The sequence below is a fragment of the Indicator indicator genome, chromosome 14, assembly GCF_027791375.1.
Source record: "Indicator indicator isolate 239-I01 chromosome 14, UM_Iind_1.1, whole genome shotgun sequence".
In the NCBI taxonomy this organism is placed as follows: domain Eukaryota; kingdom Metazoa; phylum Chordata; class Aves; order Piciformes; family Indicatoridae; genus Indicator; species Indicator indicator.
Window position 1 is genome coordinate 25454420 of NC_072023.1, and position 20921 is coordinate 25475340.

The 20921-nt window shown below is 53.9% G+C and overlaps 1 protein-coding gene across 1 annotated transcript in view; it reads right to left on the reverse strand.

Annotated features, from left to right (window-relative positions):
- Window positions 1-4379: 4379 nt before the first annotated feature.
- CACNA2D4 (calcium voltage-gated channel auxiliary subunit alpha2delta 4) overlaps window positions 4380-20921 on the reverse strand; it is a 205158-nt gene continuing 188616 nt past the window's right edge. The window contains exons 34-40 of the mRNA XM_054386414.1: window positions 19004-19056; window positions 17468-17523; window positions 16167-16187; window positions 9450-9567; window positions 6050-6162; window positions 5209-5291; window positions 4380-4466 (exon numbers count right to left, since the gene is read on the reverse strand). Of these exons, the coding sequence (XP_054242389.1) occupies window positions 4380-4466; window positions 5209-5291; window positions 6050-6162; window positions 9450-9567; window positions 16167-16187; window positions 17468-17523; window positions 19004-19056 (531 nt within the window). The remainder of the gene's footprint in view (window positions 4467-5208; window positions 5292-6049; window positions 6163-9449; window positions 9568-16166; window positions 16188-17467; window positions 17524-19003; window positions 19057-20921) is intronic.

The following is a 20921-nucleotide window of genomic DNA, read 5'->3' on the forward strand; positions in this document are numbered from 1 at the left end:
GGGGGCTTGGGTGCAGTCTGTGGGTCTGAGGCTGCACAGAGGGTGGTGAGTGTGTGGCATCTGAGCTGGCCAGCCATGCCCACAGCCGAGCTCTGGCTGCCTGGCAGGTGCCCCAGCACAGAGGCTCTGGCAGCTCCAGCAACGTTTCATTTTGCCTCAGCTGGGTGCACTTGTGCCAGCTGCCTGGAGCAGACCTACTGCAGAGCATGCTACTCCATGCTGTGGTGTGCAAACATTCCAAGTGACTCCACAGCCCTGTTCCCCGTGTGTGATCAGGTTTTAAGTCAGGGCAAACCTTCACTCTTCATTGTTTTGGTTTAAGAAGTGGCCCAGCTCTCACCCCTGGTGTGTTCCCTCCAGCTGCAGCCCATGCAGAGCCTTCCTGAGTCACCACATACAGGGCTTTGCTCTGTGTATGCAGGTCTCCTTGCAGGACCATCTTTATTGTGGGGTCATGCACCTGACACCAAACATGGTTCATGGTCAGCAGGACACAACAGGTATTTATAAATCAGAGAATCACAGAATTGTCAGGGTTGGAAGGGACCTCAAGGATCATCCAGTTCCAACCCCCCTCCCATGGCCAGGGACACCTCACACTACAGCAGGTTGCTCACAGCCACATCCAGCCTGGCTGCAAAAACCTCCAGGGATGAGGCTTCCACCACCTCCCTGGGTAACCTGTGCCAGTGTCTAACCACCCTCAGGGGGAAGAACTTCTTCCTAACATCTTATCACTCCCTGACACCCTCAAAAGTCCCTCCCCAGCTTTCTTGTAGCCCCCTTCAGATACTGCAAGGCCACAAGAAGGTCTCCCTTGGAGTCTTTTCTCCAGATTGAACAACCCCAACTCTCTCAGTCTGTCTCCAGAGCAGAGCAGCTCCAGCCCTCTGCTCATCCTCGTGGCCATTCTCTGGACACCTTCCAGCACTTCCAGATCTTTCCTGTAATAGAGGCTCCAGCACTGGACACAGAGCTCCAGGTGAGGTCTCAGCAGAGTGGAGCAGAGGGGGAGAATCCCCTCCCTGGCCCTGCTGGCCACACTTCTCTTGCTGCAGCCCAGGCTCTGCTTGGCTCTCTGGGCTGCAAGTGCTCACTGCTGGCTCATGTTGAGCTTCTCATCCCCCAGCACCCCCAAGGCCTTTTCTTCAGGGCTGCTCTCAAGCCAGTCCCTGCCCAGCCTAAATTGGTGCTTGGGATTGCCCCAACCCAGATGCAGGACCTCGCATTTGAACCTCATGAGGTTGTCACGGGCTCACCTCCCCAGCCTGTCCAGGTCTCTCTCTCCTCCTGTAGGCTGAGGGGGAATGGGGCTGCTGATCCTTGCTGACAGGGAGGGCAGGCACACAGGGCTGGGGGAGATCTGCCAGCCAGCAGGGGATGGCCTGAGCTGGTGGCTGCCCCCGCTGCTGGCTCCTCAGTCTTGCCCTCTGTGCTGCCTTCATCTTCCTCAGCTGCTTCTGGTTCTGATAAGGTCACTGCATCTAAAGCCTGGTACCTATCTCCACCTCCAGATTTCCTTCCAGTACTGCAGTCTTTTCTCTCTTTGCTGTAACACTGCCTGCAGAGAGGCAAAACTTACCACAGCAGGAGCTGTAACATCCTGATTTGTCCCCACCAGCATCTGCTTGCCACTGCTACTGTCCCCTTTGTGACAGAGGACACTGGTGGCAACAGAAGCAGCATCCATACTGGCATGTCTGGGGGGGTTTGTGTGCCAGTCCTCCTGCACTGAAGAGGTGAAAGCCCTTGTCCTTAGAGCTGCTGATGAGTTGAGCTGGTGAGACATCACCTGGCCCTGGTGAGACCTCACCTGCAATATTGCAGCCAGTTCTGGGCTCCCCAGTTCAAGGGGGACAGGGATCTGCTGGAGAGAGTCCAAGGGAGGGCTACAAGGATGCTGAAGGGACTGGAGCACTGCCTGGGGAGGAGAGGCTGAGAGCCCTGGGGGTGTTTAGTCTGGAGAGGAGAAGACTGAGAGGGGATCTGATCAATGTCTATCAATAGCTGAGGGCTGGGGGTCAGGAAGGAAGGGACAGGGACAGCCTCTGCTCACTTGTGCCCTGGGATAGGACAAGGGGCAAGGGATGGAAACTACAGCACAGGAGGTTCCACCTCCACATGAGGAGGAACTTCTTTACTGTGAGGGTCCCAGAGCCCTGGAGCAGGCTGCCCAGAGAGGTTGTGGAGTCTCCTTCTCTGGAGCCTTCCCAGCCCTGTCTGGATGTGTTCCTGTGTGACCTGCACTGGATTCTATGGTCCTGCTCTGGCAGGGGGCTTGGACTGGAAGATCTCCAGAGGTCCCTTTCTACCCCTAAGATCCTCTGATCCTATGAGCTCTGGTGGTGGTGGCTGCAGGAAGAGGTGGCCTGGGGGACTTGTGGAGCTTGCCACAGCCAGCAGGTGTGCAAGGTGCCAGTGTGGGCAGTGCTGCTGTCAGGCAGTGAGTGAGGAGCCCTGCAGTGGGGGTCAGGTTGGTGTGACAACCCAGGCAGCTCTCAAGGGGCCCAGGGGGATGCAGGGGGCTCCCAGAATGGCCTACCTGGCCCAGGAGGAGGCCAGGGCAAGGTTCTGCCTTGCTGTCCTGCTGTCCTTCTCCCTTGGTGCCACCATGGTGTACCCAGAGATGCTGGGGTGGCTACAGACAGGGATGGTGCAGAGCTCAAGATAAGTTCTTTCCATCTGTAGCTGCTGGCTGTGGCACCTCTAGCCCTGTGTGGTGGGCACACCCTGGCAGAGGTGCTCACACCCTGCCTCGGAGAGGGCAGAGAGCTGTGGGCTGGAGCTGCCTGGGGGCTGCCTGGCCAAAGGCTCTCTTTCCTGTAGCCTGGGAAAAGGCAGTGGTGCAGTGACCAGGAGCTGCTATTCCAGCTGGCATTCCCACCAGCTCCTGGCACATCCCTGATGGCCAGCCCACTTCAGCTGTGCTTGCAGTCCCTCTACCCACATCCTATCCCCAGGGAGAGAGGTTTCTGGGATGTAGTCAGGGCTATGATGAGCACTAAACATGACATGCTGAGGCTCAAGTATCTATTTAAAATATGTCATATATTTGCTTTTAGTGAGAGGGTATGGAGCAGGTCATACAAAAAAAAAAAAAAATGAGAAGAGAAAAGAGAGAAAAAAAAGAAATAAAAGGTGCTCCCCACCCAGTGTCCATAAAGTCCTGTGCCCACCAGCTGGGAATGCTAGGCTCAGAGCAGGTGGCTCCCTGCCCTAGAACAACGAAGGGCAGCTTCAGTGAGCAGGGGAGAAGTGCCCAGTCCTCAGCTGCTCCTGCAGGGCAGTGCCCTGAGGGAAGAAGTGCCCAGTCCTCAGCTGCTCCTGCAGGGCAGTGCTGCCAGGGCAAAGGTGCTCAGTCCTCAGCTGCTCCTGCAGGGCAGTGCCCTGAGGCAAGAAGTGCTCTGAGGGGAGAAGTGCCCTGAGGGGAGAAGTGCTCAGTCCTCATCTGCTCCTGCAGGGCAGTGCTGCCAGGGCAAAGTGCCCAGTCCTCAGCTGCTTCTGCAGTTAAACTAGCAGGCAGCAGCAGGCAGCAGCCCTCCTGCCCCCCTCTTTCGGTGGGTCACACATTTCCCAGAGGGGTTCCTCCACACCTGGGCAGGAGTCTGGCTGCTGTGCCAGCAGTGCCAGGAGGGTCTCCTGGGCAGCGGTGGTGTATCTGCAGCTAACTACTCAAGCTGTGCTACTTCCCTTGTGTGTTAGGTTACTGCAGTTCAGGTCAGGTGTTGTGGCCTGCCCCTGGGGTCCCAGTCGAGGACCACCCCCAAGACCAGGAGATGTTGCTTCCTTACTGGGGCTCTGCTCTGGCAGGGCTGTGCCTGGGCTGCTCCAGACACAGGTCAGCTCCCACTGAGGGACTAGCAGGCAGCATCCCTTGTTCCACCTGTTCTGCTAAAGCAAAATTTGCCCCATGGAGCCCTCTGCCTCTTGGGCCAGCTACCCCAACGTGGCTCCCTGGCAAGCAGGGTGATGGTGAAATGGCAACCATGCCAGTGACCTCCTGTGGGAAGTCAGCAGCTGAGAGCTGGTGGCTGGGAGCAGCAGCTCAGTAGGTGGTGTGCTGGGAGCTGACACTGCCAGCCCTTGCCCAGGCCTTTTGCTGCAGGCTTTCAAGGAGGGAACAGCTTCTGCTGTTGGCACCACCCTGGACCCTGGGTGAAGGATACAGGGTGCACTGTGCCATGTTGTTAACATCTTGCCTTCCCACCAGGAGCTGCAGTATATGTCCCAGAATGTCCTGTGTGCCTATCCCCTCACCTCCTGCCATGCCCTGCGTGCCCATCCCCTCCCCTCCTGCCGCTCTGCCCCTGGCAGCCGCTCTCTGCTGGGTCTCTGCTGCCCAGGGGTGTTGCAGGCAGCAGCAGTCGTTGCTGGCAGGGTCACTGCAGGAGCAGGGCCAGCGGCAGGAGGAGCAGCGTCGGCGAGACAGAGACCTCAGCAGCACCACCGCAGTCCTGGGCGTTTTCCTGGGAGAGAAATCATCATCTTGCTTACCTCCAGGGTGGCAAAGGGGAGGCAGCCTGCCCCTTGCCTTTGGAAGAGGGAGCAATGCCTGTAGCCAGAAGGATCACCGGGGGCAAAGGAAGGGACTGGTTTGATGCCCGTGGGCTGTGGTGGGCACCTCCATGTTAGGAGGCCACCTGCCTCCTTGGCTTTTGCCGTGCTCTGCCTCATACCCTGAAACCCATCCCTCAGCCCCGGAGGCTGCAGCAGGATCGGCTTCTGCCTGCACATCCCCCCTGCAGCTCCTTCCAGAGCCCCCTGCCCGTAAGCAGCTCCTTGTGCCTGCTTTTGGCCTGCAAGGGCAGGGGCAGGCAGCTGGGCTGCCCCTCATGCTTGGCACCAACTCCTGCCAGCTCCGCGGGGGCAGAGCTGCCCGGCTGCGCCGAGGGCTGGTCACAGGAACCGAGGCGCGTCCAGCAGGCAAACTCCCCATGGAAATCCAGCAGCCCTGTCCTGCCCGAGCTGGAGCCCTTCTCAGGTGGCATTGGCATGGCTGTCCTGCTGCTGGGGACCCCTCGGGGGCTGTGCCTGGGTCCAGCCAGCAGGACGAGGCATGTGCTACACACAGCCAGTGCTGCAAGAGCTGCCATGCGCCCGGGGGCAGGCGTGCCCGGGGCACACCCAGCACTGTGCCCTCCGTCCGTCGCTCCCCGCCCGCAGCGCCTCCTGCCTCCCTCCCTTCCTGCCGACAGCGACGCGGGGTACCTCCGGGTGGAAGGCGTGGCAGGAGTCCGGCCGCCGCCGCGGCTTCTGCGACCGCATCCGCTCGCACTTGACCGAGGCGTTATGTGCCAGGCTGTTAAGGACAGGCAGCAGCAGGCAGAGGACAGGGAAGCAGGCTGCCCAGAGAGGTTGTGGAGTCTCCTCTGGACACATTCAACCCCCACCCGGATGCATTCCTGTGCAGACTGCCTTGGGTGATCCTGCTCTTGGCAGGGGGTTGGCCTGGGTGATCTCTGGAGGTCCCTTCCAACCTCTAACATTCTGTGATACTGTGAAACAGCACACAGCCCCCCGGGGCCCTGAGGCAAGTCGTCTGGGTGTCACTGCACAGCCTGGGGGACAAGGCTGGGGGGACAAAGGCAAGGGCAGGTCAGCTGGCAAGTGCTAAAGGCAGCAAGGGATGACAGGCCACTAAAAGCACATGGAGAGGGCTGAGCTTCATGGTGACAAGCTGCACCATGTCACCACCCTTACCGGGAGGGAGGGAGGAGGACACAGCAGGTATGAGTTACAGAAGCACCGGAGTTAGGCAGCTGCACCCACTCCACACTGCCCCTTTGGTCTGGCCTGTCCCACCCTCACCTCTGTACAGCACATCAGCCTGGCCAGTGGAGGTTGGCTGCTCCCTGGGGAGTGCTGAGAGGCAAACCCATGACCTCCTTTTCACTACACTGCAGCCCTGCCTGCTCTGTGTCTCTCTCCCCACCTGTCCCACAAGTCAGGTCATGCACTCAAGCCCCATGGCAGAACATGTTCTACCCTAGCAGCCATGGTGGTACAGGGCCTGTGGAACCACATGTCCCTGTTGCCTGTGGAAGGATATATTTGACTTCGGTCACATCCAGCAGGACAGGTGGGAAGATGCTGCAGTCGCAGGTAGCATCTGTGACAAGGAGCAGCAGGTTGCTGCTGGTGATCTGCTGTGCCACAAACATCCTGCAAGAAAAAAAACAGGTGGGAGAAAGCCCTTCCCTCCCTCTGCAGAGCTTCACCTGGCCCACAGCAAAGGCATCCAAACAAGGCGGGGACCATCAGAAAGAGGACAGCAGCAGAAAGCAAGGGAGAGACACAGTGAGCATCTGTACTCAGCAGGGAGGTGGCATTAGGACATCCTTTTGGCCTCTGCAAGCCTCCAGCTGGCTCAGATGCACACCTCCATGGTAGGCACAAAAGCCAAAACTGAACCACAAACCCAACCCACCTACCAAAAACACCAAACAATAACCAAACCCCACCACAAGCCCTCCCCAGCTCAGGCAGCATGTCACAGCAGATGACACCTGAGAAGGCCTGGCGCCATCTGGAGGTGTGCCAGTGCCCACTCAATGTATAATTAAGGAAGTGCTTGTACAAGGCAAGGAGGTCCTGCACCATGGGGTCCTGCAAGGAGCAGAGTTTGCTCAATGCCATCTTACTGCAGCAAGAAACAGAAGCAGCCAAGCAGAGCCTGGGCTGCAGCAAGAGAAGTGTGGCCAGCAGGGCCAGGGAGGGGATTCTCCCCCTCTGCTCCACACTGCTGAGATCACACCTGGAGCTCTGTGTCCAGCTCTGGAGCCTCTGTTACAGGAAAGATCTGGAGGTGCTGGAAGGTGTCCAGAGAATGGCCATGAGGATGAGCAGAGGGCTGGAGCTCCTCTGCTCTGGAGACAGACTGAGAGAGTTGGGGTTGTTCAGTCTGGAGAGGAGAAGGCTCCAAGGAGACCTTCTTGTGGCCTTGCAGTATCTGAAGGGGGCTACAAGAAAGGTGGGGAGGAACTTTTTAGGGTGTCAGGGAGTGATAGGACTAGGGGGAGTGGATCCAAGCTACAGGAAGAGGACATTTAGGTTAGAAGTTAGGAAGTTCTTCCCCATGAGGGTGGTGAGACACTGGCACAGGTTGCCCATTGAGGTGGTGGAAGCCTCTTCCCTGGAGGTGTTTAAGGCCAGGCTGGATGTGGCTGTGAGCAGCCTGCTGGAGTGTGAGGTGTCCCTGCCCATGGCAGGGGGTTTGGAACTGGATGATCCTTGAGGTCCCTTCCAACCCTGACAATTCTATGATTCTGTGCTCCGTATGTTCATCTCCAAGCCAAGTCTTTGCACCTATTCTCACTGCACTGGGAACCACCTTGAGCTTGTCAAATGTGTTCAGGAAAGCCTGGGTGCCTGAGTGGGACACTGGCTACTGCTCCACAGAGCCTGTGCTGGGACATGTGTCTCCCTGGAACACCTGCACAAAGAGAGATGCTCCCAGGATCCAGAGGCTGCAGCTGCTCCTGTAACGATGGAGGAGCCAGCAGGACACACTGGCTGCTGCTGACAGAGTAAAAAAAAAAAAAAAAAGGAAAAAAAGTTAAAAAGTAAAAAAGAAAGTTAAAAAAAGGTAAAAAAAGTAAGTGGCAATGGATGGAAACTCCATGAGCTCCAGAGGTCTCTTCCCACCCCTCATGTCCTGTGATCCTGTGACAGTGCTGGCAAGCAAGCAGGGGTGAGCCCCAGGCTGCACTAGTGGTGGAGATCTGTGCACCAAGAGCTGAGCACACAAACAGGACCACTTCTGGGTCTGCCCAGAGCTACACAAGGCTTTGTTGTCTCCAAAGCTACAATCCCTTCTAAATCAGTGTTTGGGCAAGGCCTGGTGTTCCTAAGGTCATGCTGACTAGCAGAGCCTGTGTTCCTAACCTTGAAATCTTTCCTGCAGCTGATCCAAGGCTGAAGTCAGACCAGGTAGGGTTGAGGTGTGTTTTGGTTTTCTTTTTAAGAAGAACTCCAGTCAGATCTGTTTTGATGCCTCAAGTTAGGAAAAGGTGGACCAGTGGCAATTCTTCCTTCTGTCACCTTTCCACTGAGAACATCTTCTTTTCACAATGACTGTCCTGTTATTTTGGACTGTTCACTGTCAAAATGAAAATGAGGGGGGAAAAAAAACCAAAGTGGACCTCTGTTCTCATTTCTTTCAGCTTAAGATTTCTTTTTAACTCCCCTCTGCCTCTTTTTTTCTGTAGAAAAACAGAAAAGAGGGAAAATAAAAAAAGAAAAAAGGAAAGGTGAAAGCATTGCAAAAAAGGAACAATTTTCTAAGGCGAAAACTTTTGCAAGAAACATGAAAAAAAAAACCAAATCAGAAAAAGTTCATTTCTGAAATGTATGGAATAGAAATACGCATTGAAAGTCTTTGTCCTGCAGCCACCTCTGCTTCTGAACAGATGGGGATCATTCTTTTTCTCTTTCACCAAGCAACAGAAACTTTGTCACTTCACCTCCTCCTTGCCCAGTGTGGCTATTCAGCTCTGCTCTGTGGTCAGAGCTGCAGGTGGCCACACCATAGGCACAGCAGCAGCCAGCTCTGATCACAGGATGTTAGGGGTTGGAGATCTCTGAGTCCAACCCCCCTGCCAGAGCGAACCACAGAATCCAGCACAGGTCACACAGGAACACATCCAGACAGGGATGGAAAGGCTCCAGAGAAGGAGACTCCACAACCTCTCTGGGCAGCCTCTTCCAGTGCTCTGGGACCCTCACAGTCAAGAAGTTCCTCCTCATGTGGAGGTGGAACCTCCTGTGCTGTAGTTTCCATCCGTTGCTCCTTGTCCTATCCCAGGGCACAACTGAGCAGAGGCTGTCCCCTCCCTCTTGATCCCCAGCCCTCAACTATTGATAGACATTGATCAGATCCCCTCTCAGTCTTCTCCTCTCCAGACTCAACAGCCCCAGGGCTCTCAGCCTCTCCTCACCAGGCAGTGCTCCAGGCCCTTCAGCATCCTTGCAGCCCTCCCTTGGACTCTCTCCGGCAGATCCCTGTCCCTCTTGAACTGGGGAGTGCAGAACTGGATGCAATGTTTCAGGTGTGTCCTCACCAAGGGAGAGGAGAACCTCCCTGGATCTGCTGGACACACTCCTCTGAATGCACCCCAGGACCCCATTGGTCTTTTTGGCCACCAGGGCACATTGCTGTCCCATGCAGAACTTGTTGTCCACCAGCACTCCCAGGTCCTTCTCCACAGGGCTGCTCCCCAGCAGGTTTCTCCTAACCTGTACTGGAGGTGATCTGACAGAGAGCAGCCCTGAGGAGCAGCACCTGGGAGCTACTGACTTACTGCTTTGTGGTTTCTGAAAGTGTTCAACACATCACTTTCTGACACCCAAACCTGTGGCCTTTGGTGGTCACTGGTGGGCTGTGCCACAAGGCTGATGGTGCTGCCACAGCCTGGGGAGCCCCCAGGGGGAAGGGAAGGTGCAGTGCTTACTTCTGGCAGTCTCCACAGTCGATCAGGCCGTTGGTCTCCTTGATGGCCGGCTCGTAGATGAACACAGGGTACTCGGTGTCGCAGGGCTGCAAGGTGTCGTGCTTCTTGTGCTTGTGAGCTGTGGTGGTGAGGACACAGGGAGAGACAGGAAGGCCAGAGGGTCATACAGGAGACCTCTGCACACTAGGTGGAAGCATTTAAGGCTGGTGATGTAGGTGGGAGAAACAGCCCTACGTGTCTCCCCTCCCCACACCTGTGGCCAAGAGCAGGCAGAAGGGAAGGAGTTGCTGCAGGCAGTATCCAGGCATGGAGCCCTGCTCCCACTAGGTGGTGTGGGAAAACCAGGCTATGCCAGCAATGTGCCCAATATTCCCACCTGCCTTGCCCATGCAAGCCTGGGTCCTGCCCTGCTGAAGCCGCAGCTCTTGGGGTCACAGAGGCCTCAGCACCCCAGTGACCCTCGTGGACAGTTGGGCACTGGTACCCCCAGGTTCAAAGGGGGGGTGACATCTTCTGAACCAGCAGCCTTCATGAAGTCCTTCCTGCCTAATCCAGCCCTGGCAGTGTTTTTAACATTCGAAGCTGCAACTGGGCTGGCCACCAGTTCCCATGCTGAGGGGTCTGCCCCTGCAGGTCCATGACTGGGGTCTTCATCAACTGAGGGCTCCTTCCCGAGCCCTCTGACATTGCAATGTGAGCCCACAGCAGGCAATTTGAGTGGTGGAATACAGGTCACATTAAAAAGAAAACCCTGCCAGCAAACAGATCTGGCCTCAGACCACAGAGAAGTAGAAGACAGTTCCTGAGGACCAGCAGAGACCCAGCTAAGCACAGTGCTGGCTTCTGGAGGCAGCCATCCGCCACTCATCAATCACATTCTGTGGGACTCCAAAACTAATTTGGGGATGAGGAGAACCTGATCCACCTCGATCAGCCTCCCTGGAGAAGCAAAGGCATCCTTTCCAGGAGCTCAGCAAATTCTGCCCTGCCTGAAACTACCTCCTTGGGCCCTCTGGCAATTATCTCCTGCAGCTGGAGGTAGCCAAGTCAGCTCTTGGCTCTGTAAGGCTAAGGGGAATGTCACCGATGGAAATGTGGAGCTCTGCTGTCAGGGTAGAGGTGTTTGCAGCTCACCCAACAAGTATGAGCAAGCTTTTCTCCAGCAGCTTTAGGTCTGAGCACAAAAGCCTCACCCTGCAGCCTTCCACCCACACAGCAGGGTTGCAGCGGGGGGTAGCAGGGAAGAGTCCTTCTGCTGCAGAGGACAAGCAGCTGTCCCTTGCAGCAGCAGCAGCGGCGCTGAGGATCGATAGGAGAATGCAGCACCGTGGGGTTTAACCAGCAACCGTGTGGTGAGGCGGCCCCGAGACGGCATCCTTGATACCGATGGCTGATTTGCATCACAACAAAGCCCTCCCTCGGGCTGTGCTGTCCTCTCCCCGGACGCCACAGGAGCACATAGGCGAGCAGCAGCCCGCAGAGCTCTCTAAGCAATGTGCTTTAGTGGGAGGGAACAGCCGGACGACTTTCTCCGACTTTCCTCTCCACCACGGCAGTCCAGCGACATAGACACCCACTAAGAACCAGGACTCGCAGCCCAGTCTCCCCTCTACTGCCCTCCCCGCTGAATATAGAATCACAGAATTGTCAGGGTTGGAAGGGACCTCAAGGATCATCCAGTTCCAACCCCCCTGCCATGGCCAGGGACACCTCACACTCCAGCAGGTTGCTCACAGCCACATCCAGCCTGGCCTTCAAAACCTGGCTTCATCACTCCCTGACACCCTCAAAAGTCCTTCCCCATCATTCTTGTAGCCCCCTTGAGATCCTGGAAGGCCACAAGAAGGTCTCCTTGGAGCCTTCTCTTCTCCAGACTGAACAACGCCAATTCTCTCAGTCTGTCTCCAGAGCAGAGCAGCTCCAGCCCTCTGCTCATCCTCATGGCTCTTCTCTGGACACCTTCCAGCACCTCCAGATCCTTCCTGTAACAGAGGCTCCAGAACTGGACTCCGTGCTCCAGGTGTGGTCTCAGCAGAGTGGAGCAGAGGGGGAGAATCCCCTCCCTGGCCCTGCTGGCCACACTTCTCTTGCTGCAGCCCACCTCTGCTTGGCTCTCTGGGCTGCAAGTGCTCACTGCTGGCTCCTGTTGAGCTTCTCATCCCCCAGCACCCCCACATGCTGAGTACTCAAACACCTTCCTGCACCACACAGTCCCCAGCACATGTGCCTTGTGCTTTTCTTCTCAGCTCTCAAAAAAGGTCACTTGCAAGGCAGTCTGCAACTTAAATCTGCCCAGAGTGTGGGAGCCACCTTTCTGAGCCATGATTATGCTGATCCAGAAGCACTCAGGGCTTGGTTTCAGCATGATGCCTGGTTCTGTGTTCAGCCTGAATCAATGAAACTCATCGTTGCAGGGTCCAGCAGCAGCCCTGCCACCAGCCAGCAGCTGCCTGGATGTGCTCTGTCACCATTTGCTGTCCCTCTGTGCAAATCCACTCTGCAGAAGGAGGGAAAAGCCTCTCCCCTTTCTGCTAAGGGAGACCTCTAACTAGCACCTGTCACAAAGACAAAGAGTCCAGAGGATGTTTGCTGAGCAGCAGAAGCCACTGTCACAGGCACATTGCAAAGGCTGAGCCCTTCCTGATGAACACAGAAAATCCCTGTACACGGAGAAGCTGCAGAGGCTTTCCAGCTCAGATCAGCTCCAGGGCTGGTAGCTGTGTTCTGGCCAGTGGAGCCACTGGTGGACTAAGGGAGGGTGAAAAACAAAGCAGGAGCCCTCTCCTTTGCCATGATTTGCTGTACTGGTGGCTGGGAAAACAGCTCCAAACTCTGAAATGGGTGTCCAGGCTGTTGTAGTCTAGGCTGGGACAGACCTTAAAGTCATGCTTATGGCAGGACCACACCTTGGGCCCTCAGCCATCCCGTTGTGTAGACCCTGGATTCACAGCACTGAGTGACCCAGGCTGTCACTGCAGCACAGCTGTTGGTGAAGGACTGGACTGGTTCTTGCTCAGAGAAGAGCTGTGATGACCACTGAGGTGACCTGATAAAGCTGGGGCACAACTGCTTGCAATAATTTAGTGGCAAAAGGTCTTGACATAATAGAGACTTCATCCAGGTTCTCATTTTTCTCTTGTCCCTGGTAAAGAAAGACATCCTTGACTAGCTTCAGCTTCCTGCTATACTATCATCAAAGCAGATGGAGTTATAGCAATACAAAAACCACTGAAGGACCAGGTGCAGGAAGGAGCTAAATGAGACCATTGTCTTGGAAAATAAGGGGGTGGAAGAAGATTTGAGGCTTCTTAGGCTCAGCCAGTGTTGAATGAGGTCTGTCATGCTGGACTTGGTAGGCTTGGAGAACCTGGCCTCAAAGAGAAAGTCAACTAAAGAGCCTGCATGCTCCACAACCAGGGGAAACCTGGCCAGCACTGCTTGCTGACCTCACCTGCACACATAGAATCACAGAATGGTCTGGGTTGGAATGGACCACCAAAGGTCATCCAGTCCAACCCCCTCTGCAGTCAGCAGGACATCCTCAACTAGATCAGGTTGCCTAGAGCCCTCTCAAGCTTCATCTTGAATTATCTCCAGGGATGGGGCCCCAACCACCTCCCTGGGCAACCTGCTCCAGTGTTCCACTAACCTCATGGTGCAGAACTTCTTCTTAACATCCAATCTCAATCTGCTCTGCTCTAGTTTGAAGCCATTGTCCCTTATCCTGTCCCTGCAGGCCTTTACAAACAGTCTCTCTGTATCCTTCTTGTAGCCCCCTCCAGGTACTGGAAGGCTGCTATGAGGTCTGCTTGGAGCCTCCTCCAGGCTGAACACCCCCAGCTCCCTCAGCCTGTTCTCATAGCAGAGCTGCTCCAACAAGAGCTGTACCTCAGCCCTGAACACAGGTCCTGAAAGACCTGTGGGTAAGTGACCCTGGGATGAACTATAGGCTGGCGGCACTCACAGGAGCAGGCTGTGCATCTGAAGTAAGCAGTGGGAAGTGCACTGTGTTTAGTCCCTTCAGGTGGCACTTCTGCCTCTGGCAGTGTGGGCTAAGTCACTCAGAGCAGCTGCATTTCTGTTTGGGTGAGCAGTTCAGCTTGCTCTGGGCTACCTTCACCACCTGCACCAAGAGGCATTTCTCAGCCCTGTTACATGGGCACAAGTGCCCTGCACAGACCATTTTCAATTAGTTTCTTGGCCCAGGCTAATGAAAAGAAGCCACTTAAAAACTCTTCTAACTTCTGCACAGAGACAAGACCTGTGACAGAGATTATGCTTAAGCCTGCTGCCACTTAATTTGCTTGGAAGCAAAGCAGCTGAAGCAGTATTGGGAAGTTCAGAGGCCCACAGCAAATTCCTCAGCAGCAGAGTGCTTAGGCTGAGCCTCTGCACTCAATCGCTGGGCATCAAAGTGCTACCAGCACTCTGAGAGGCTGCTGGTCAGGGATTAGGAAACAGTCAGAGAGAGGCTGATAACAAATTGCAAACTTGATAGCCAAGAGTGAGTTCATTCCAGGCTGTCATTGCTACCATCTGCACTTCAAGAAAGACTTTGTCAGACGTTTGGCACCAAATCCTTCCAAGCAGCACAGGCAGCTGCCGTGGCTTGCTGTGAACTGCACAGCCCAGACTGTGAACTCTTTCCCACCAGCATAAATCACACAGAATCACAGAATTACTGAGGCTGGAAAAGACCTCTGAGATCATCAAGTCCAGCCTGTGACCCAACACCATGACTTCAGCTGAACCATGCCACCAAGTGCCACATCCAATCTTTTCCTAAAGACCTCCCAGGTCAGTGGATTTACTCTGGGGCAGGAGACAAAATCTGCCACACAGTTACAAATACAAAACACATCATTTCATCAATTTTCTTGGAAAATATCCTCTGTGTGCATTACCATGCAGCCAAAAGCCAACCTTGTGAGCTACAGAACTCTAGACATAGTCCTTCCTAGGCTGCATGCCTTGGTGTCATTAAAAGCTTTCCAACCTGCCCAGAAAAGCAGAAGCCCTTACAAACACGAAGAGGAATGAGATTGCTGAAAGCGGTGAAAAGTCTGGGGAAGCAAACTTGCCTTCTCACCACCTCTGAGAAGCAGATTTGCAGGGTGAGTGCAATCTAAATGCATCATGTCCATGTTCCAACAGCAGTTCTCCCCTTCCCAGAAAGCAAGAGAACTTAGGAAGCAGAAACAGGCTCAGCACTGTAGACCCAGAGGTGCACAACCAGGTGAGAGCAAACATGAGATCCCTGACCTTAATTCCTCTGCTTGCATGCCTGAGTAAAAGTGTGCTTAATTTCTCTCTCACAAAAAAATTTCTCTCCTTCTATTCAAACGCTTGTTGTTTTTTTTTCAGACACCACGCTTGGCCTGCAGTCAAAAAAATGCTAACATCTCCAGCAAAAAACCGACAGTCCCTTCTTAACAACAGTTCTTCCAGCCCCAGTGGTATTCCTCCACCCTGCTACTCCCTCTCCCCAATGTGGCCAGTCACTCCCTCTCCCTCTCCTCTCCTCTTCCTCTCCTCTCCTCTTCTCTCCTCTTCCTCTCCGCTCCTCTTCCTCTCCTCTTCCTCTTCCTCTCCTCTCCCTCCCCTCTCCTCTTCCTCCCCTCTTCCTCTCCTCTCCTCTCCTCTCCTCTCCTCTCCTCTCCTCTCCTCTCCTCTCCTCTCCTCTCCTCTCCTCTCCTCTCCTCTCCTCTCCTCTCCTCTCCTCTCCTCTCCTCTCCTCTCCTCTCCTCTCCTCTCCTCTCCTCTCCTCTCCTCTCCTCTCCTCTCCTCTCCTCTCCTCTCCTCTCCTCTCCTCTCCTCTCTGTTTCCTTACCTCTGTCTCACACATCTGTCTGGTGGGCAGAGAGCACCCTGGCAGATACAAGCTAGATGTGGAAACACAGAGATACAAACACAGCCCTAGTCTCAACTCTGGCTGGGGGAGGTTTATGAGCTAGAGCTTACACTTCTCAGCTGAACTGCTTGAAAGGAGCTCTACACTATCCTGGAGCTGGGCTGGTATTCATCAGAAGGAGCTAAGCCAGAGTGTGGAAAAGAAGACTTAAGTTTCCTCTTCCTAATTGATGTTGTATGCACATATAGCATCATAGAATTGTCAGGGTTGGAAGGGACCTCAAGGATCATCCAGTCCCAACCCCCTGCCATGGCCAGGGACACCTCACACTACAGCAGGTTGCTCACAGCCTCATCCAGCCTGGCTGCAAAAACCTCCAGGGATGAGGCTTCCACCACCTCCCTGGGCAACCTGTGCCAGTGTCTCACCACCCTCATGGGGAAGAACTTCCAACATCCAGTGTGAATCTACCCACTTCTAATCTGAGAACTGCATCATTTTCCCTGCAAGGAGGCATGGATTGATCTTTGGTTTTGGCATAACAAGCAGAAAGAATGGGGCAGCCAGGAGCCAAAGTGACAGACATGCCATGGTGCCATGGTAGCAGCATGGTGTAGCCACTGAGGAGGCTACTGTGTCCCTTTCTTTACTGACTTCTCAGTGACAGACCTTAGGCACCAGCTCAGGCAGCTGATTGAGCAATGCCTACTCCTTTGCAGGGCAGGGAAACAAAACCAGGCACTGCCTTGTCCCTACCACACCTTTCTGCAACTTCCCTATTGTCCATAAGGTGGAAAAAAAGTCATTCCTAATTTGGGATTTCTAGATAAATCCTCCTGTCCTTGCTCTTCAGTGGTTCTACTTACAGTGATGGAAGACAGCCTTGGCTGGAAAAGTCGTGTGGCACAGACAAGATGCACAATGGAGATGGAGCCATGGGACAGTTTCACATGATGGCAGCACAGTGAGGAGATGAATTGGCACACAGCAGCCATGGAGGTGACACAGAAGAGAGATGGGGAAAGCACAAAAGGAAGTGGTGATGAGCAGGGCAGCAGTGAGAACCCCTTCCCCTTTCCCTCACATCTCCTCAAACTGCAGCCAAGTAGCATCCACATCAGCTCCCTGTCTGCTTGTTCTGCAGAGTCTGCAGGACTCACCTGGACTGCACTTCCTCACCTGACTCTTCCTCACCATTGTGTTAAGCTGCAGCCAGGGTCATGTAAGAGGATAACTGCAACTTCCACTGCAATCTCTGGAAATCGTTTTTTGGAGTAGGTGAGTGGGACCTAAACATTCCCAAGCCACTGGGCTGGTTCTCTGACTAGAAGGAAGTTCTGCTTTCTAAAAGTTGGCTGTTTCCCCAGGACAGCAGCAGGCTTCAGCACAGGAGGCTCAGCCCTGTGCTTAGCAGGGTCAGGCACCACTGTCTCCACTAAAAGCATCATTAGTGAGGATGTAACAATGGCACCTGCATAGCTCTGCAGGGCACCCCTCACCCTTTCCTTCTGGTCACCCCAGGGCCTGTCCCGTTGCCTGCAGGAGCAGGGCTGACTGCAGAGGCTGCCAGGGTGTGCTCAGCAGGCAGCACTGCAGCTGCAGGGCAGGTCAGTGATTTGCACCCAGTCATCCCCCCCTGCACACAGCTGTTGTACAACACCATGTGTTCTGTCTTCCAGTGAGGGTTTAGTGGCCAAATGAAGACCCTCAGTGTTACTGAACCTTACAGTTTCCTTTCTGGCCAGCTTGCTGGGAGCCCTGCTAGGCTCCAAAGGCTCTGTCCTGTTCTGTAGGCCACCCTCAGCAAAGGCTGGAATGGAGTCCTTCCAAGCAAAAGGCTTTGCAGCTGATGGTTTCTTTCATCCCACTGCATGTAGGATGGGGGTCCTCAGAAAGAACAGCCTCTCCTGCCCTGGCAATTACCCTGAGGAAAGCAAGCAGCACGCTCTGAGCTGCACACACATCACTCTGATGGCAGCCTGAGGTGGGGGTGCAAATGAGGGGGGATGGAGTGGTCCCCATCTGGAAGCATCCCCCCACTGTTCCAGTGGCCATGGAGGGTGAGGTGGTGAGGCAGACGAAGGGCTCCTGAGATGAGGCCAGGCTTCCCCGTGCAGTGGCTGTAACACTTACGTACTCCAGGGCTGCTGGACTCTTGTGTACTCACCATCTGCCAAGTTGTCTGAGTGCCAGAAGCTACTCATGTTAAACTCCAAAAGGAAGCTGTCAAAAGAGCAAGAACAGAGGATGCTTTTTGAGCAGGCTGCAGGTGCTGGGGAGCTGCTGCCCTCTGAGTATCAGTTCTGAAATGTTTACTATGAATTTGCTGGCAGGGGAACTCTGAGATATATTTATTTTTAATTGTTGGCTTGGTTTTTTTTTCCCACATGATAAAGTGTAGCTCTGTATCATGGGGTCTATACTATGGAATATCTGAAAGAGCTTTTTCCTGAAGTAAGTGCAGGGGCCTGGACAGTGAAGAAAGGAATGAGCAGAGCAGCCCCTGAGGCTGAGGGCATTCAATCACCTTAACACCCACCTGAGAAGCAGACATGGATGGCTGTACTCTGGTTCTTTGGGAACAGCTGCATGTCACATTGAATTGTTCTGCACCAACATGCTCAGGTCCTCAGAGATGGATCTTTTCCACACCATCCCTTTTGCACACCCAGAAAGCTGAGCAGTGACATTTGCATCCTGATTTGTGCTTGAACTCTGATTCCCCCCCATCAGTTTGACGTGAACCTGAATCCAGAGCCTGAATCAATCTCCCTGCTTCCTTGGCTATCACTCAGACCTGAGCTCCCTGGCTTCCTGTAGTAGGTTGAAAACTCCTCCCAATGTTAACTTTGCCTGAGCAGCTCAGTTGGAAGCAAAGGAAGCTGTATTTACAAGCAAAACTACAATCTCCAATGGAATGCAATGAATATGTACAAAATATCCAATATTACAATATTTACAGGTATTTACAATTGATAAACAGCACAAGAACCCTCCCTGGCCAAAAAACAGGGGAGCTGCTAATAGCTTCCCACTCCCTGCCCCCCTCCTTGCCCCCCTGGACACAAAGGGACAAGTGAAAGAGCAGAGGGTTGTTAGAACTTAGCCAAAACAGTGCAGCCAAGGTCAGCAGAAGCCAGCAGAAGCACAAAGTTAGTGTCTCCCAGAGCAAAGAAGCCAAAAGAGAGAGAGCTTGTTTGCCAGACTAATTCTTATGGTAGATCTCTCTCCAATGGGATTGTTTAGAACTTACCATTCTTTTCCTTTTTACACCCAATGGTGACTTTTTTACATTCAACTACTTTCTGTTCAAGACCAGTGGAAAATGTTAAAGGTGCAGCCTGAAACTACCACACTTGCTTCCTCCAGCCCTCACCCAGGGAGGTGTGCATTTGCTCCTTCACAGAGGAGACAGACAAGCAAGAGGACTCAGCATCCCGGGGCCCCAGGAGGCTCAAGTCCTACTTCTGACTGCCACTTTGTACTGAGTGACTTCAGGTAAATCCCAGACCCACTCTGGGCCTCTGCCTCTCAAAATGGGAATAGTAGTAATTTTCTGTGTCCCAGGAGCAAGGCACTGAGCTGAATGTCAGGAGGGGGCTGAGAGCAATGCCCTACACAGGGGGTGCTCCACCGGCAGCTTTCTCAGCCCTCGCCCCCATCGGCCTGAGCTTCCCCAGCACCCCCATCCTTTGGTACTCACATGAGAAAATCACTGATCAGCCATTTCACTGCTGCTAGAAAGGCATAGATTGGCTGGAGAACAAAACAAGAAAGGAGAAATACCATAAGCACTAACTGTTATGCAGGACCCTGCATTTCAGACCAATTCCCTCCACTGCTCAGAGCTCTTGCAGACAAGCTGGAAATTCAGGGTCTGGGCATCACTGCAAAGCATTCAAAATACATCAGCAGCCAGCAGAGCTGCCTTGCCACTAATAATATCCTCTTCACCCCCTCCCTGGCAGGGTCAGGGAGTTTGTCACAAATGCATGAAGGACTTTGAAGATGTAATTGCTTGATGATTTCTCTCCAGTATGGATGACCTTGAGAGCTCAGAGCAGGAGAGGAACACAGCTAAATGGGACACCAGCAGCCTAGGATGCTTTTATGTTCTGATAGCAAGGGGTGTTTCTGGGACAAGTGACAGCATTGCCCAGGATTTAGCATTATCTGCCATTGATTGATTATGCTTAACTGTGTGCTTTCATCCAGCTTTTCCTCAAGATGGCATGACTTCCATCAGCTTCCTGCTTTTCAGCTGCAAATTGGAAACCCTGCATTGTCCTAGGGACAATCCAGCTGCAGAGGAGCCTGCGCAGGGCTTCTCTGCTTCCTGGTACCCCGTGGCTGATTTTCAGCTCTCCCTCTCATCATCACACCTGTATCCTCAGACCCAAGCCAGATCCAGTGGCCACAGGACACAAGATAATGTCCCATTATCATAGAATCATAGAATCAGTCAGGGTTGGAAGGGACCACACGCTTCATCCAGTTCCAACTCCCCTGCCATGGGCAGGGACACCTCACACTGCAGCAGGTTGCTCAGAGCCTCATCCAGGGGTGAGGCTTCCAACACCTCCCTGGGCAACCTGTTCCAGTGTCTCACCACCCTCATGGGGAAAAATTTCTTCCTAACATCCAATCTGAACTACCCATTTCTAGTTCTGCTCCATTCCCCCCCAGTCCTATCACTGCCTGACACCCTAAAAAGTACCACCCCCCTGGCCATGCCAGCAATAAACATATCCCTCTTCAGGGTTGCATCAACTAGCCTGAAGTGGCCTGAGTGTTGACTTTAGTTCTGCCTCTTTGAGGCCAGGTTAGGAAGGCAGAGTGGGATTAGCTAATTAGCTTGTATCAGCCTGAAGAGAGGTTGCATCTGGCTGCTGGCAAAACTCTTCACTCTGATAGTTTGTTAGCATTTCTCAGCAGCTTTAAGCTCGCTCTCTGTTGCTCCAAGCCCACTCACGCTTCCCCGAAAGGCTGAGAGCTTTCTCCCAGATGCTCTGTTCTCTGACAGTGCAACTGAGTCAACCCATGCCCTTTAGAAGCATTTCTGTTCATTTCAGCTGCTAGCTACTTCCTTGGCTTTTAGGAGAAGTCTGGCATAGTCTAGACCCTGTCCTCTCCTTGCTCCTTCTAATTTTCAGCAAGATCTTATGCACCAATAGAGACCCAGAGTGGAGACCAGTCAGTGTCTATCACTGCCTCAGATATCTTACAGAGGATCAGAGAATCACAACATTGTCAGGGTTGGAAGGGACCTCAAGGATCACCCAGTTCCAACCCCCCTGCCATGGCCAGGGACACCTCACACCAGATCAGGTTGCTCAGAGCCTCATCCAGCCTGGCCTTAAAAACCTCCAGGGATGAGGCTTCCACCACCTCCCTGGGCAACCTGTTCCAGCACCTCTCTCCTGGTTACTGAATTTGTGCTTGGGTTCAGACATTGCCATCACTTGAGAGAAAAGATCTGCTGTCATGGTAGGGCCATGACATGGCCCAGTACAAACCCAGACAGGCCTCAAGGTGTCTAGACAAGGTCCCTTTCTTTCCCCTCCTTCCTGCAGAAAGACAGGGCAATGTGGGAAAAGGAACAAAGGGGACAGGACTCTGCC